This window comes from Vombatus ursinus, unplaced genomic scaffold (assembly GCF_900497805.2).
Source record: "Vombatus ursinus unplaced genomic scaffold, bare-nosed wombat genome assembly UNPS02014820.1, whole genome shotgun sequence".
Classification (NCBI taxonomy): domain Eukaryota; kingdom Metazoa; phylum Chordata; class Mammalia; order Diprotodontia; family Vombatidae; genus Vombatus; species Vombatus ursinus.
Window position 1 is genome coordinate 23924787 of NW_020954598.1, and position 17430 is coordinate 23942216.

At 50.4% G+C, this 17430-nt stretch overlaps 3 protein-coding genes across 6 annotated transcripts in view; 2 read left to right on the top strand and 1 right to left on the bottom strand.

Annotated features, from left to right (window-relative positions):
• Positions 1–6757, top strand: part of IP6K1 (inositol hexakisphosphate kinase 1) — a 73066-nt gene extending 66309 nt beyond the window's left edge. For all 3 annotated transcript variants that reach the window (XM_027836877.1, XM_027836876.1, XM_027836878.1), the window contains 2 exons: positions 1286–1461; positions 2285–6757. In XM_027836877.1, coding sequence (XP_027692678.1) covers positions 1286–1461; positions 2285–2806 — 698 coding nt within the window. In that variant the 3' untranslated portion in view covers positions 2807–6757. The remainder of the gene's footprint in view (positions 1–1285; positions 1462–2284) is intronic.
• A 6619-nt stretch (positions 6758–13376) lies between these two features.
• GMPPB (GDP-mannose pyrophosphorylase B) lies at positions 13377–17321 on the top strand. Of its 2 annotated transcripts, XM_027837151.1 has the most exons (10): positions 13377–13447; positions 13569–13717; positions 14146–14226; positions 14607–14655; positions 14806–14948; positions 15358–15516; positions 15638–15716; positions 15809–15936; positions 16703–16885; positions 17033–17321. In XM_027837151.1, exons 2-10 carry the CDS (start codon positions 13586–13588, stop codon positions 17162–17164), a joined length of 1086 nt encoding a protein of 361 aa, XP_027692952.1. In that variant the 5' UTR covers positions 13377–13447; positions 13569–13585; the 3' UTR covers positions 17165–17321. The 2 variants fall into 2 exon arrangements, with proteins under 2 accessions (XP_027692952.1, XP_027692951.1); XM_027837150.1 differs by having other exon boundaries at positions 16703–17321.
• Positions 16845–17430, bottom strand: part of RNF123 (ring finger protein 123) — a 112465-nt gene continuing 111879 nt past the window's right edge. The window contains exon 40 of the mRNA XM_027837146.1: positions 16845–16926. The gene's annotated coding sequence lies outside the window, so the exon portion shown is untranslated. The remainder of the gene's footprint in view (positions 16927–17430) is intronic.

Sequence of the window (17430 nt, forward strand, 5' to 3'; positions counted from 1 at the left end):
ACGAACATAATAGGGTTCAGTCTTACAGGATACCAGATGCTACTGTAAAGAGTGTGTAGGATTAAACAAAAATTTCCTACCCTGTGTGTAGCTGGCCAGGGTTCAAGAATCAGAATGCCAGACATCGAGTTGTTGTTGTCACGTGTCATTTTCTGTGTGATGGGGGCAGGTCCTTTTTTCTCTCTAAGCCTTAGTTCTTCATATATAAAGGAAGATAATTAGACTTAGAACAGGCTTGATCTGCCCCTACTTTGTGTGTGTGGATGAGAGTACACACATGTACACACGTTTAGCCAAGTCTTTACGCCTGATAGCACTGACTGCCAACAAGGTGTTGTAGGTGATGAAAGAGGGACCTGGGCAAAGAGAAGGGAGGGAGAAAAGAGCAACTTCTTCAGCAGACGTTCCAGGTGTCTTAAGGATCACTTGATTTGGATGCAGAGAGGGAATGACGCAGTAGGAAAGATGTCTAGCATGACCCCAGATTATCAGTGACTCTGGGAGTGTGGGAGTGAGATCATTGCACCTGTGGGCATTGGTCAGACTGGCCATACTTGTGCTGCAAAGACTCCACTAAAGCTGTGAACATCTCAGGAAAGAGGATTTGAAGGGATGTGCCTGAATGTGTCAGAGCACAGGCATTTACCATGTGTGGTGGCAGGGTTGGGAAGGAGGATGTGGGTTTAAAACCAGGTTCTGTTTCTGAGGGGACCTTGGCTGTACCCCTTCCACTTCCTTCCCACCACTTACCCCCAACCTCATGAAATGAGAGGATTGGATTAGATCATTTCTAAGGTCCCTTTCATCTCTGAAAATTTATATGGCATTCAAATATTACAGAATTCATCTAAATGTTTTAATGGTGGTTAAAATGTATAGAGTCCCTATTATGACTGTGTAAAGCAATGAGTAAGAATGACCCCATTATGGGAAAATTTGAGCAAATTGAATCTTAGAGATCAGAGATCACAGGGATCCACACCAACCCAGTGAGCATTTATTGAGCACGTACTGTGTACAAACACTGTATTGAGTTGAAGATAGGACAAATTTTAAAACAAAGGTACAAAAAGATGGGGATTCAACAAGTGAACATAGGGACGATCAAAGTCAGAGCCAGAAGGGGCATTGGAGGTGGTCTAGCCAAGGAGGCTCATTTGAAAGAGGAAGCCACCTGCCTGCAGAAGCAAGATAGGTGGAGACAGGTGGCTGCTCTGAGCCCGCACAGCCCCACCTGGCCCGGCCCCGGGGGCAGGCACGCAGTCTCCTTGACTTGAGTCTCTAGAGTTCCTCTTGCTGGAGAATGTGGTACATCACTTCAAGTTCCCCTGTGTGTTAGATCTGAAGATGGGGACCAGGCAGCACGGCGATGATGCCTCCGAGGAGAAGGCTGCCCGGCAGATGAAGAAGTGTGAGCAGAGCACCTCTGCCACTCTGGGCGTCCGAGTCTGTGGAATGCAGGTACGGGCCCCGGCGTGGCCGTTGGGGCTGCTGCTGGGGATGAGCCCCAGGAGGGGCTGCTGGTAGTGTCAGGGCTCCCTCTGCTGGCGGATGCTTTTGCTTGTGAGCCTAAGTGCCAGAGGTGAAGGCTCAGGGGTTGTGTATCCGTGAGCCACCTTCAACCCGCCCCTTCCCACTTTGGGTCCTGTGCAGGCCAGGCCTTCAGGAGTGTGACGGTCACAGAGTCATCTCTGCGAGGGAATTTCCACCACAGGGTGCTCCCTGACCGTTTCCTGCCCTATTTATGCCTGCAGAAGGTGAGCTATTCAGCCTTCGTGTTTTTACTTTTCAGCCTAAGACCTAGGTATCTGGACAATGGCTCTTGGAGGCTCATAGGGACTGTGGCTGTTTTGGGATCTTCTCTAGAGCCCAAAGCTCAGCTAAGGGGTATTTCCTGTAGCCTCGGGATCTAGGAGGTAGTGGAGACTCCTCAGTATCCTGCCTTTCTTTTGTGGTTTCTTCTGGACTAAGGAGGCCCTGCTGGTTCCCAGAAACCAGCTCTGGAGGGAGGTGTTGGTGGGTCCACTGCTGCAGCTTAGCCTTCTACTAATAGAGGGGTGCAGCAGATGGGGAAGAGAGGCGGGAGGCACAGACCCTTAGCCTAAGGGGTAGACTCAGGCTCTTTCCTGTCTGTACCGTCATGTCCTATGTGAATTGGACTCACCATGGTCTTACGGATGACAGTATCCATTAAAACCCTGCTCTGTTGACAGACCATGCCAAAGGAAGCCACCGAAGTCATCGTCCATAACTGTTGTACTAATAGTATCTCCTGATCTTTCAGGTTTTTCAGCTGGACACAGGGCATTATTTGTGCAGGAATAAATACTATGGTCGTGGGCTCTCGATTGAAGGCTTCCGCAACGCTCTCTACCAGTATCTCCACAATGGCCTGGACCTCCGGAGAGATCTTTTTGAGCCCATCTTGAGCAAACTTCGGGGTTTGAAGTCTGTGCTGGAGAGGCAGGCCTCTTACCGATTTTACTCAAGCTCCCTCCTCATCATTTACGATGGGAAGGAGTGCAGGGCAGAGATGTTCCTAGAGCGCCGGGCAGACACGCGCTCGAAGAATGTGGACTCGGGGCTCCCTGAGACGATGCCCGATGGCACCAGCCCTAGCACCAGTCCCGAGACATCCCCCTCTGCCACACCCAAGGTGGACGTCCGCATGATTGACTTTGCACACAGCACGTTCAAGGGCTTTCGGGATGACCCTACTGTGCACGATGGGCCCGACAAGGGCTACATGTTTGGCCTAGACAGCCTCATCACCATCATGGAGCAGATGCGGGAGGAAAACCAGTAGTGTCCTACGCTGGGCTCCCCGTGTCAGTCACTGCCCAGAGCCCTTTCCCCTCTACCCACAGGCAGGGACCACCCATTCTGAACTCACCACAGAGGGCAGACAAGACAGACTTTGGTTTTAAAGGGTTATATTTCTCTTTGGTGTAAACTAAAAGAAATGATTTTAGCTGTAGCCTGGAATACATATATATAAAAGTGAAGGAGAGAGAGGAGAAAGCAGAAGATGTGCTCAGCCATTTTATTAACCATGTGGCTTTGATGACTTTGTCCAGGCTGGCTTAGGAAGAGGATCTCCGAATGTTTTGGCCTTGGTGAGACTGTCAGCTGCTCTGGTCTTTTTAGTTCACAGGCTTCTGCCTGGTTTGTGGCCAAAAGGAGGCTTCAGGTGGGGGCCAGGGACCACAAGGCTCTTTAGACTCCACTGGTCCTTTTTTTGGCTCACTTGAAGCCTCAAACTTGGGGAGCAATTGAGAGCAGGAGCCTGACTGAAGGGCAGGCTTTTCAGTCAGGCATTCCAGCCCCCAGGCTCTTGCATGTCACTTATTCCTGAGAGGCTCTGGGGGTCACCAGACCTACCTGTAGCAGGTGGGGAAAAGCAAGAGGGACTCTGGGTAGCAAATAGTCTGATATGAGGTTTCTCTTGTGTCTGTGGACAACAGAGAGAAATGACTAAGAGAAAGAGATAGAGTGTGTGTGCGCATGTGTGCGTGCGTGCGTGCGTGTGTGTGTGTGTGTGTGTGTGTTTCTGCATCCTAGCGGGGATGGGGAAAAACAACCAGTGGGACTTTTCTGGTAAGCCCGGTTGCCTGAACAGATAGTTTTGGAAACCCCCCCCCCCCCCCCCCCCAGCTGTTTGCTGCTGTTGCTGCTTCTGCTGTTTCTTGCCTTTTAAAATTGAGCTGCAAGAGACTGAACTAAGCCATTTGAAGATGGGGTGGGCAAGATAACAGGTGTGTGAAGTTGGACTGGTAGTTAAAACAAGCCAGGTGAATGTGGAGCATAGGAACTTAGCAGAGGCCGGCCTTAGCAAGCATTTGGCCTCCTCTGGTTCTCCTTGGTACCCCTAGTTGAACCCCACCCCACTTCTTTCCACCTGATAGCATGCACCCAAACTCCAGCAGCATGAGAAGTGTTTCCTCCACAAACCTAGGGGAGTGAATTTTGTTGCTATTCCCTCCTACTTCCTTCCCTTCCCCCGACCCCCAGCAGATTATTTTTGGGCACTGGGAGGTGGGTGGGGAGGGGGTGGAGTATGGATTATGACCAGGGCTGCTTATAGCCATCAACTTCTCTTAGTGGTTGGCCAAGCCTAGTTGTAGAGGCTGGAGCCTTGTTGGTTTAGGGCAGTGAAAGAAGGCACTTAAATCTCTCCAGATTTCTAAGATCTAAGATCTCTGGCCTTGGCTGCCATATTGCTTCTTGCTGCTCTTCTCCTATAAAACTGTAAGGTGTCAAGTGGTCTGCACCTCCTGCTTCAGGTGTGGCTTGGTCAGGAGCAGCAGGACTCACTTAACAAAAAACCAGAACACAGAACCTAGAAGTGCAAGCCTTGGAAATGAGCAGCTTGGGCTGCAGGCCCAGTAGCCCATGGTGGGTTCTGATTTTTGTGCCTGCTGAATTTTAAGAAAAGGGAGCATGTTGAGAGTGACATCTGAGGATTCTTTTATCTCCTTCTGGGCCAGCTCTCAGGTTTGTCCCTAGGTGTGGGCTGCCCTGTGCAGTGGTGAGGGTGGCTAGCTGGCTTTGTTTTCCCCACTGACGTTCACCCGCTTGTTAATATTTTTTTCCTCTGTACTCCCTTCTCAAGCAGCTACTAACCGGGGTTCTTCCCTTGGAGTTGGACTCTTTGTAGATGCTGAAGTTTCTGGAGGAAGTGGATTAAGTTGTAAGAAGTACCAGGGCAGTGTGCTCTTCCTGTTGAACAGTCTTCTTACTAGTCAGTGCCCCATGGTTAGCATAATCCAAGGGAGGCAGCTGGAGCGAAGGCAAAGAGAAAGCTTGATGGTTAGTTTTCTCAGCCCAGACTGACAGTGCTTTGGGTACTTGACCCAGCCCTTACCTCTCTCCTGGTGCCTGTGGGAAGGGCCAGAACAGAGGGCCAGAGGCTGTTTGCCATTCCTTCTCTGTATATTCTCACCCTGGCTTGCAGATCTGAAGCATAAGACTGGTCTTGGGAAATCATCCACCATATTGGGACTTAACTCAAAGCCCCAGGAGTTACAAGCTAACCTGGATACTCAGAGTCTACCAGGGGCTGTCAGTGGTACTGCCAGTCTGGACAGCTCAGTGAGGACAAACTGCTCATGCTAGTAGGCTCAAGAGGGACTGAGAAGCATGCGTATGCACGAGAGAGAGCTCTGTGTATGACATCTTTAACCTCATCTTCCTGTAGGGAACTCAGCATGTATCATTGTTACCGTACGTCTATCCTGGCTTCAGCGTGGAAAGGGAGCTGAGCCATCTCTAGATGAGACCATGACATGAGATGGTCTCTTTCTTTTTAGACATCCAGGCACTACATCTTAAATTGGACCCTGGAGCTATGAGAGTTTCCCTCCGAGGTAGGCTGGTCTCTAGATCTGGACCTTGGGGTGAGCCCTGGGCAGAACAGACTTTCATGTTAAAATGCCATTGCCTGGTTTAACCCCAGTGATCCCTTGAGGGCAGAACAGCTCATCTGAGTTGGACCTTCTGGTAATGACCCACTTCTCCCTTGTATTGTGCTGTGGTCTCCACTATGGGAGATAGGTGCCTTTTAAGAGCAGATAGTGTTCATTCCCAGTGCTATGCAGAGGAGAAGACACATGTCTAGGAGATTGTGCAGCATGCCTGCTTTAGCTTTCCAGCCAGTGAGCTGCCTGGCTGGAGCAGTCTGCGTTTCTGGGACCTTGGGACAGTGTCCCTTCGTTTCGAGCCCAGCTGCGCCTTGCTGAGAATGAACAGGCTGTGCCTACTCACTCAGTGTTTCTGGGCCCCAGTATTCCCGGGCTGGGCCCCATGGATGTAAAAATGGCAGATTCTAAGGTTGGCCTTAGAGCAGGGAACAACATAGAGGTGACCACCGTAGAAGTGTTTTAGATTTCCAAGGATACCATTTTCAGACCACATGCCCCACTCCTGGTCACTGGCCATGCCCAGTCCCACATGCATGGGGAAGGTATCTTTTGCTTGCCCAGAAATAACTAGTAAAAGCCAGCTGTCAGAGCATACCAGGACACTGCTTGGCCAAAACTTTAAGGGGGAGAGGCCAAAAAGTCTGGCTGGCATCCAAGGGTACTGGGCAGTGGACACTTTGGAGTTGATGGGCCCTTTGCCGTCCTTCCTCCTGCCCGTTACATCCCCTGCAGTGGCCTGTGTCTCTTAGCCAACTTGGAGGGAGGGGCTGTGTGATCCCAGCACTGGACCAAAGAGAGGGATGGCAAGGGAGCCTAGCACACATGGGTGCTTTTGTTTGAAATCTCTGTACAGTATTTACGGGGGGCCAATGAGTAAGCACTAGCCACTTGCAAAAAAATGGAAGACAGGGCTTTTGATGTCAGGCCACCAACAGGTCTGTGAAATGGGCTGGGACTCCCCCCAAACCATAGAATGTTGCTTTGCCATGTGGGAATATTCTGATAGGTTTCCATGTGTTTCCATGAGGGGAGCAGTGCCTTGCTTTGCTTGTGGGGGAGTTGGCAAGAACCCCCCCATCTCCCACTGCTCTTCCTGGAAGGATAAGGACAATCAGCCACATCAGCTTTGCTGACTTAGAAGAAAACTCTCTGCTTGTCCAGTCTCCTGCTTAGTGGCATTATTACGTTTGTCTTCTGGCATTTTTCTGCATATCTTTAGTTTTCTCTGGAACTTGTTTAGAGGCATGATTGTAACAGTGTCTGTATTCACCCCGCACTGTTCCCTTGCCTTCTGTCCAAAAGTCATGTATATAAAAATAAAGTGACCTAGAAATGTACAAGTGTGTTCTCTGTTTGACATTCCTCAGAGAAGGTGTCAAGGGAGATTTCCACGTTGACCTGCTCAGTTCCTTCAGGTTCAGTGGCCATTCGGAACCTCCTGATGGCAGAACTCACAAGTTAGTTGCACGAGAGATCTCTGCCTCCATAAATGAAGCTCACAGCCTACTAGGGGGATGTGACATAGAGGGAAAATTGAGGTAATGATGTAAGTGCATTAGAGATGAAAAGCAAGATGACCCGGAAGGAAGAGACTTGTTTCTCCTGTACTTCCCGCATTCATTCCAGCCTGGGCCGAAGCCCCAAAGCCAGCTATGGACTGACCAACCAGTCACTTGGATGGTCCAATTCTGCCAACGGGACCCTGTGTGGTTCTGAGGGAAAGAAGTTTGGGAAGAGAATTGGGGTAGCTCTGCAAACAAAGGCCGACTTTAGCAGAGGTTCCCTGGGAAGGATGGGTTGGAGGCTCAAGAGTATCCTTATTTAAAACCTAGTTTACTCTTCTGTGTTTTCCCCTGGTTAGTGTCATTCTGCTTCGCCAAATACTGGTAAGAGAACAGCAGAATGGAATTAATCACATTATCTCCAGAGTTGCCTTTGGGTGCAGGTCAGTAACCCACAGGGAGCTTATGTTCCTGGGTTCCTAAGAGATGATGGCAAGTGAGAGTCTGCTTTGAAGTAGCCAAAAGAGGTTCCTAATACACCATAATGGGCAGCTAGGTGGCGCATTGGATATAGCACCCACCCTGGAGTTAGGAGGACCAGAGTTCAAATCCAGCTTCAGACACACAACACTTACTAGCTGTGTGACTGGGCAAGTCACTTAACCCCAATTGCCTCACCAAGAAAAAAAAAAAATGACCAATACACCACAACAAGGCCCACCCCCTTTAGCCTGTGTCCCTTCCAATGAAGCCAGTGAAGCCTTTGCCCAGCAAAATCATGGCCCCCTTTGCAGGCTACGGTGACACATGCAAGTCCCCAGCTACAAGAGGAGCAGTCATGGTCAGGAGTTGGTGGCTTACCTCCCTATTCTGGGGTGGGGGCATAGGTATGGGCTGTCCCCTGGGAAAGAAGTAACCTGATGCCACAGATTATTTCCGGGAGAAAGGGTAAGGGGTTGGCCTCTGCCCCAGCCAGGTTCAGGAGCATGGTGCTCCAGGGAGAGATTCTCTAGCTCATTCTGTTATGGCAACCTTGGGCCATTCTGTATTTGCACACCCAACCTGGGAGGTGGCTGCTATTACTGTCCCTATTTTATAGGTGAAGCCTGGGGCTCAGAGGTGTTAAATAATTTACAGCTAATAAGACCTGAGGGAAGTTGAGAACCCATGCTTTTTTTTTTAAACTTTTTAAATTTTATTTTAATTGATTAACAATCACTTCCATAAGCTTTTGAGTTAAATTTTTCTCCCCCTCCCTACCTCCCTCCCCAAGATGGAGTGCAATCTAATATAGGCTATACATATACATTCCTATTAAACATATTTTCACATTAGTGATGTAAGAATTAGAACTAATAGGAGGAACCACCAGAAAGGAAACAAAACACAACAGAAAAAAAAATAGCAAATAGTGTGCTTTGATCTGCATTCAAACTCCATAGTTCGTTTTTTGGATGTGGACAGCATTTTCCATCATGAGGCTTTTGGAAATGTCTTAGATCCTTGTATTGCTGAGAGGGGTTAAGTCTATCAAAGTCAGTCATCACTCAATGTGGCTGTTGCTGTGTACAACATTCTTCTGGTTCTGCTCACTTCACTCAGCATCAAACCGTGGAAATACAAGTCTTTCCAGGTTTATCAGAAGTTTGCCTGTTCATCATTTCTTATAGCACAATAGTATTCCACTACATTCATATATCACATTCACAATTATGATTACTGTCTTTGTCTCCATCCTTTTCCCCCCCTGTTTATGCTTTTCTTTCTCCTTTCTCCTTTCCCCTCCTCACTAATGTTTTGCTTTTGATCAACCACCTCCCTCAGTCCCACCTCCCTTTTCTTTCCCCTTTTTCCTCCTACAGTCTATAGGGCATTTTATTTTAATTAAGACCCTTGATTTCTATGCCTGATTATGTTAATTCCCTTCTTGAGCAAAATCTGGTGAGAGTAAGGTTCAAACAATGCTCATCTCCCTCCCTTCTTTCCCTCTGCTGTAATAGGATTTTGTGCCTTTTCCTGTGATGTAATTTACCCTTGTCTGCCTCCTTTCCTTTTCTCTCAGTACATTTTCTTAGATCAGATTAATTCACTTACTTGGATCCATTTAACCCACTTGATTAGATTTTTTTCATCATTACATCAAAGTCAATTTATACCCACCCCCTTTATGTATACCCCTTTAACATGGTATAATAACAATACAGTTCTCAAGAGTTACAAGTGTCATCTCCTCTTGTAGGGGTGTAAACAATTTGCCCTTATTAACAACATATTGTATCTTTCTGTCCCGTTTACCTTTTTATGTCTCTCTTGAGTCTTGTATTTGAAGATGAAATTTTCTATTGAGCTCTGGTCTTTTTATCAGGAAGGTATGGAAATCCCCTATTTCGTTGAATATCCATCTCCTCCCCTGAAAGATCATGCTCATTTTCGCTGGGTAGTTGATTCTTGGTTGTAATCCAAGCTCCTTTGCCTTATGGAATATCATATTCCACGCCCTACGATCTTTTAATGTAGAAGCCGTAAGGTCCTGTGTAATCCTGACTGTGGTTCCATGATATTTAAATTGTTTCTTTCTGGCTGCTTGCAGTATTTTCTCTTTGACCTGGTAATTTTGGAATTTGGCTACTATATTCCTTGGTGTTTTCAGTTTGGGATCTCTTTCAGGAGGTGATCGGTGGATTCTTTCTATGGCTATTTTATCCTCTGGTTCTAGGACTTCAGGGCAGTTTTCCTTTATAATTTCCTGAAAGATACTGCCCAGGCTCTTTTTTTCATCGTGATTTTCAGGTAGATCAATAATTTTTAAATTGTCTCTCCTGGATCTATTTTCCAGGTCAATTGTTTTACCAACGAGATATGTAAACATTTTCATCTATTTTTTCATTCTTTTGTTATTGTTTGACTGATTCTTGCTCTCTCATGGAGTCATTAGCTTCCATTTTCGAAATTCTAATTTTTAACACATTGTTTTCTTCTATTAGATTTTGTACCTCCTTCCCCATTTGGCCAATTGTATTTTTTAAGGACTTGTTTTCTTCAGTGTACTTTTTTTCCAGTTGGCCAATTGTATTTTTTAAGGACTTGTTTTCTGCAGTTAATTTTTGTCCTTCATTTTCCAAGCTATTGACTCTCTCTTGCATACCTCTCATTTCTTTTCCCATTTTTTCTTCTACCTTTCTCATTTGGCTTTTAAAATCCTTCTGAGCTCTTCTAAGAAGGCTTTTTGGGCTTCAGACCAGTTTAAATTCCTTTGAGGTTCCAGATGTGGGTTTGTTGACAATGTTGAACTCTTCAGAATTTCTGCCTTGATCTTCACTCTTCCCATAATAAGAATCTATTGGATGTTTCTTTTTGCTCATGCTGTTTGCTTATTTCCTGGCCTTTAAAGAGACTGGGCTCTCCTGCTGGGGAGCAGGGGGCACTGACCCAAGCTTCTTGTGTTGGGAGCCTAGGGCCTGGTTGATGGCTTTGTGTTGCTGAGGCCTCCAATGTTGGCAGTTGGAGGCTGTAGGATTCTGGCAGCTTACCTGGTGTTGGGCTGGAATCAGAAACACTGGAACTCTAGGGGTAGGATTGGATAATGTGGCTCCTGGAGATTTCCTGCTCACCCAGGCCTTTCCTTCCTTTTGCTTTCTTCAGCTCCTTTCAGATGGATGTGGTAGGGTGTTTATCCACCTGGGGCCTCTTGGAGCGCTGCTTCCCTTAGTTTTGCTGAGGCACTGAGAGATCCGGTTGCTGTAGAATGCCGAGGCACCTGGTGGTTTTCTGAGCTGGTTTCCACCAGTTCCCCCGCCCTCAATGAGGCACTTAGGGGTCCAGATGTTGGTGTTTGCCTGCTCCACCACCTGGGCTTCAGGATCTCTTCCTGGTATGCTGAGGTGGGGCTTTCCACTAGCTTGCTGGGATGCCTCCCGTTTTGTACTGTTCCCTTTCCCCCAAGGTAAGAGGGGCCTTTCCAGTTAATTCCTCAAGCTACCTGGGCTACTAGACTGCTGCACCTCATCTTTCTTCAGGTTCAATTGTTCCAGGGTTTTTCCTGGGGTGATATTTTCTGGGCTTTCAGGGGTTAATAGGGGATGGTAAGAGACACTCACCTCTTACTCTGCCATTTTGGCTCCCAGAAGTGGAAGTCCAACCCATGCTTTTCTTAATCCAGGTCACCTTTATTTGACTAAGTCCTTCTCTTACCTATACCTGTGGAAAGTGTTTTTTTTACACTTTATCCCATCTGACCCTTGTCATTTCTAGGGGTGGAAAATGAAGTCTGGAGAGAGTTGAGAAAGTGGGGACTGCTTGAGCTGGAGATGCCATTCTGAAAAACTCCTCCACTGCTTGGGTACCAGGCAGTTGGGAGAGGGGCCAATAACATGTTAAGAACCCAACTCAAACCACCTTAAAGAAGAAACGATCTACCTGAGCCCAGCGTCACCCACCAAGTTCCCATAGTTTAAGGAGATAGCTCCAATACTTCTGCACGAGAAGCCTTCAGCCAAGCCTCTCCCCAAGTGAGACACAATCCCAGAGGCCCTAATCTTGATTTTTAGAGGCAGGTCCCTAATTAAGGACTTTCCTCACCTCCCCCTGGCCCCAGGTAGCATCTACTGCATAGCTAACTCATTGGGAACTCTCAGTTGACCTCCCACAGGGATGGTGATGACAGCATCTCCCATTTATACAGCTATTTTTTTTTTTCAATTTCTATCTCATTTTCTCCCTTATGAACAAATACAGCCAAGTCCTCCTACCCATCCATGAGTCCTGGTTGCCCACTGAGTAAAGTTCAGACTTCATACATAACCTGGCACCATCCCACCTTTCAGCCTATCCCTGCCTCCAAAAAGCAGAAGCTGAAGCCAAAATGGACTGCTTTCCTCCCTAGTTCTTAGCACAGTCTGTACCCTACCACTTCTGAGCCTTGATTTGGGGAAATGCCCTGTCCAGACCTGGCAGGGTCATAGAATTTCTGAAACAGTCATCTACTTAGAACCCCATGGATTAGACAGGGAATGGACTTGGAGCAGAAGTGACTTCCCAAGGTCACAGAGCTAGAGTGTGGATTCAGGACTTCTGACCAGTGATCTCTCCGTTATGCAACTTTTCCATATACTGGGTAGGATTTGGGCTCTGCTTTTAAAAGGAAAACGACTTGCTGCTTTAAAAAGAGTACTGTACTGGGAATCAGAAGATCTGGGTTCAAGTTTCAGCTGTGTGTCCCTCGGTCGATTGCTTTACATCTCCAGCTCTCAGGTTCCTCCTCTGAAACCAGGCCACAAAGGGCAGAAGAGATACAGGATGAGAGTTAACGGGGATGGATATGAACCAAGGGAGGATTTTCTTTCAAGATGGGGGAGACACGGGCATGTTTGTAAGCAGTGGACAAGGAGACGAGGAGAGAATAAAAAAAAGTGGGAGGGAGGATGAGGGGGCGGGGATTTGTTGAAGGAGGTGGAACCTGTAGAGGGGTTCGCTTGGCGAGGAGCAAGGCTACGTCATCATGTGAAAGGGGTGGGGGAGGAGGGAGTGGCGGAGATGGGAGTTGGGGAAGAGGGCAGAAGCGGGGGCTCAGAGCTAATAGCCTCGATTGGCATTTAGATCTTCAATGTAGAGCTGCAAGGGAGCCTCGAGACCATCCTACTCCAAGGTCCATCCTCGTTTTACAGATGAGGAAACTGAGGCCCAGGGAGGTCACGTGTTTTGTACAAGGTCTCACAAGAAAGGAGAGCCAAGGATGGGATTTTCTCCTAGGGTGTCTCCCCGTTTGAATCAGGAAGAAGACCTGAATTCATATACGGCCACACAGACACTTAGCTGGGTGACCCTGGGCAAGTCACTTCACCCTGTTTACCCTCAGTTTCCTCATCTGTAAAATGTGCTGGAGAAGGAAGTGGCAAACCACTCCAGCATCTGCCAAGAACGACCCCCCCCCAAAAAAAGGTCACCAAGGGTCGGACACGACTGCACGCTAACATCACCTTCCTGGTTTTTACAGATGAGGAAACTAAGTCCCAGGCGGGTGGGAGGGCTTATCTGAGGCCACGTATTGGGCCGACTTCTCTCTACTTCCCAGGGAGACTCCACGGGGGGGCCCGCCGCGCAACATACCTGGTAGGGTGCCTGCCTAGGAACCACATGGGCGAAGCCGCGGCTCCGCCCCTGCCGCCAGTGCCGTCTTCAGATCGACCAATGGGCAACTGCCCCGCCTGTCCTTTCCGCTGTCGCCATGGCGCCTCGGGCGCTTGGGCTATGATTGGCTGCGCTCGGAGGGGTGCGGCACGGCGGCGCCATGGCGTCACTGCCGTGCCACGTAGGCGTCCGACGATTGGCAGGGAGCTGCCCTGGCATGGGCGGGCCTCGGCGCCTGGCCCCTCCCCTTCCGCTGCGCGGCCGCCTGCGGCCTGTCACAGGCCGGGGCAGGCCTCCGACCGGGGGGGCTGGCTGTGGGCGGGGCCGGGGCCGGGGCCGGAGCCGGAGCCGGAGCTGGACCTGGACGTGAAGCCTGAGCCGGAGCCGGATCCGCGGCCGGTGAGGAGGGGGAGCCCAGGGCCGCGAGGGGGGAGGGGAGCCCCGACGGAGCCGGTTCCGGGAGCGGGGTCCAGGGCGGCGCCCGCTGAGTCCCGGCCTCCGCCCTCTCCCCTTCCCCCAGGGCCCTGAGTGGGCGTGATGAAGGCGCTGATCCTGGTGGGCGGCTACGGCACGAGGCTGCGGCCCCTGACCCTGAGCACGCCCAAGCCGCTGGTGGACTTCTGCAACAAGCCCATCCTGCTGCACCAGGTGGAGGCACTGGTGAAGAAGGTGAGGCCGCGGCCCGCGGGCGTGACGGCGACACGTCCACTCGACCTCCCCAGCTTCACATACTTAGCAGGTGTCATTGTATTGAAAGGGGGCCCAGAGAGAGGTGAGGGCTGGAGTTGGGCTTACCAGGTGCCCTTGTGCTCAAAGGGGCCTCCAGATAGAGGTGTGAGGGCTTGAGCTGGACGTAGTAGGTGGTGTTGTGCTCAAAGGGGACTCCAGAAAGAGGTGAGGGCTTGAGCTAGAGGTTTGGTGCGTTTTGTATATACTTATCAACTGTCATTATACTGAAAGGGGGGCTCAGAAAGAGGTGAGGGCTTGAGTTGAAGGTTCAGCCCAGCCTCAGGATGGGTGGGGTGGGGGTGGGGCTGACTGCCAAGTGACTGACTCCCAAGAGAGGGGAGGGGCCACATCAGTGCTTTCTTGTACAGGCAGGAGTGAATCATGTGATCCTGGCTGTGAGCTACATGTCCGAGATGTTGGAGAAGGAAATGAAGGAACAAGAGCTAAGGGTAAGGAGGGTGAAGCGAGCCTGGATCCTCAGCAGTGCCGGGCAGGCCTGAGCTGGAATGGCAGCCCTGGTTGAGGGCTCCCTCACTCTAAGAGCCCCTTAGTTTTTTCCTAGCTACCCAGGACCCAGGTCTGAGAAGTGTTTGTGGGACAGGGTCCCTCTGGGGGGTGGTGCAGGGAGAGATTGAATAAGCATCAGAGAACCTGCTGTGTGCCAGGCACTGAGATAAGTGCTTTTACAAATATGATTTGATTTGAAGGGGGTGGAAAGGCCCCACACCTGAGCCCCAGAGTGGCTGGAGGAAGGGCGGGTAGGGCATTGAAGACAGGAGAGATTACCCCTGACTGGACCCTCCTGACCGAGTCTGCTTTGACTTTTCAGCTAGGGATTCGAATCTCCTTGTCGCATGAACTGGAGCCTCTGGGAACAGGTCAGTGGAGACAGCCCCAGGGTAGAGGCAAGCTCTGCAGGGCGGTACCTTCTGTGGGAAGAGCTGGGGGGTGAGAGGTGCAGAGCACAGGCTGAGGACGGAGCTCACCCTGGGCCAGCCCTGAGCCTCTGGTGCCCTGTGTCCCTGCAGCGGGGCCCCTGGCACTGGCCAGGGAGCTGCTCACGGAGAATTCGGATCCCTTCTTCGTTCTCAACAGTGACATTATCTGTGACTTCCCCTTTGCTGCGATGGCGAAGTTCCATCAGCATCACGGGCAGGAGGGGACCATCGTGGTGAGACATCCCCTGCCCCCCCCAACTTCCCTCCATGGTAAGGAGTGGGCAGTGACCGTGCCGGCTAGTCTGCTACTTGGCCATGGTGGCCCAGACATTTTCCCTTCTGTAACGACCGGAGGGTTGGATCAGCCAGTCCCTAGGACAGATCCTTTCTGGCTCTAGGGGCCTGGGAGGCCTCTAAGCTTCTCAGGTCCCTGGTGAGTTTCCTTCCATCCTCCCGCTTACCCCTCACCTGGCCTCCCCCGTACATGTCCTTAGGGTGTTTGCTGGATAGAAACCGTCTGCTTCCTGGTCTCATCTCCACTCAGAGGGCCCTGGCTCTGGGGAGATGACTTTAAGGACCCAGGTGTGGGATACTCTGAGAGCCTGCCGGGTTAGTGTCATCCCTCTTCCTTTGCCAATTTAGGTGACCAAAGTGGAGGAGCCCTCCAAGTACGGGGTGGTGGTGAGCGACGCGGACACAGGCCGCATCCACCGATTTGTGGAGAAGCCCCAGGTCTTTGTGTCCAATAAGATCAATGCCGGCATGTACATCTTTAGTCCCAGTGTGTTACAGCGAATCCAGGTGGGCCTGGGTGGGAGGATGGTGGGAGCAGTAAATGCCAGGCCCGAGGAAAGATAGAGCCTGGAGTCAGTGTCAGGAGCTCATCTCTGGGCAGCCCCTGAGCATCTCTCCACCCCCACAGTTACAGCCCACATCTATTGAGAAGGAAATTTTCCCTGTGATGGCCAAGGAAGGGCAGCTGTATGCCATGGAACTCCCAGGTAAACGGGAGAGTCGGCTCCCGGAGGGTGGGACAGGGCTGGCAGGACTGGGTGGGACTGCCCAGTCAGGCTCCCTGTGCCCACACCCTTAGGCTTCTGGATGGACATTGGGCAGCCCAAGGACTTCCTGACAGGGATGTGCCTCTTCCTGCAGTCGCTGAGGCAGACACAGCCTGAGCGGCTCTACTCTGGCCCGGGTATTGTGGGCAATGTGCTGGTGGTGAGTGCAAGGCCCATTTCTTAAGACGCTTAAAGGACTTTGACAAACTCATTCTCCCTTAGGTATAAATGATCAATAAGGCTGAATGTATTTTATTATTGAACTCCTGGCCATTCTGATGATTCTGCCTCCATAATCTTTGATCCTTGCTGCTTCTATACTCCTCTCATGGTCCAGGGCCTCATCACCTCCCCTACTGGAATGATCTATCTGCCAATTGGTTTCCCTTCCTCTTGCCTCTCCATTCTCCAGTCCACTGCATGGCTTATGCACAGGTCTGACTGACTTTCAATGGCTAAATACAAACTCATTAGCTCGGCATTCAGGGCTCCCACAATGTAGCTGCAGCTTACCGCACTGGCTTTATTGTATACGGCTTTTGCTTCATGCATTTTGTTTTCCAATCAGACTAGACTCCTAGCTGTCCCCTTCCTCATTTCCTACCTCTGGACATTTGCCCAGGCCTTCCTGCTGCTTCTGCATTCTTTAGTCCCTCCAAAGCCCCTCCCTGCAGCACTTGGTCTGGTTCTCTCCTTGGCTCCCTATCTCCCCTCCCCCAGTAGGTATAAGCTGCTTGAGGGCAGGGACCATCAATTTTTCATCACCGTATCCTGAAAGTTGAGCACAATGCTTAGTAGGCATTTAATAAATGTTGAATCAATCCCAAAGAGTAGGTTTTTTTTTTAAGACTTCAGGGAGGTAACCTTGGGGGGAAGAGCCCTTTAACCTTTAAGTCAGCCCTGTGCATGCTTCTCCTCCCCCCCAGGATCCAAGCGCCAAGATTGGCCAGAACTGTAGCATTGGGCCCAATGTCAGCCTGGGCCCTGGTGTGGTGGTAGAGGATGGCGTGTGTATCAAGCGATGCACAGTGCTGCGAGGTGCCCATATCCGTTCTCACTCATGGCTTGATTCCTGCATTGTGGGCTGGAGCTCCCGTGTGGGCCAATGGGTGAGCAAGGGATGTGGTAGGGAATGGGTGAATAGCAGGACCTGGGGAGGGGACAGGCAGCTGGTTGGAGAGAGGGTTGGTGGGGGGGAAAGGAGGTGGGGAGCTTCTTCCTTCCTGAATCCTACCTCTTCCCCTACCTGCCCCCAGGTGCGCATGGAGAACGTGACCGTGCTGGGAGAAGATGTCATCGTGGGCGATGAGCTCTACCTCAATGGGGCCAGTGTACTGCCCCACAAGTCCATTGGCGAATCAGTGCCTGAACCTCGAATCATCATGTGAACTGAGGTGCAAGGCTCAGGTGTTTCTGTGCCTCCAAGGGGAGGGAGCTGGAGCCCTCTCTCCCCAGCCCGTCACCACAAAGGGAAGGAGAAGGCCCCTGTAAATAGCTCTGTTTATAATGGAAGAGTTCAAACAAAGCTGGCGTTATATTGTTTAAGCATGGCTGTGTGTGCATTGTGCAGCAGGGATCTGGCTGTCTCTGCAGCCAGCCTCGCCCCGCTTTTCTTGGAACTTGATCTAGTACCTCCCCTTACTTGACAGATGGG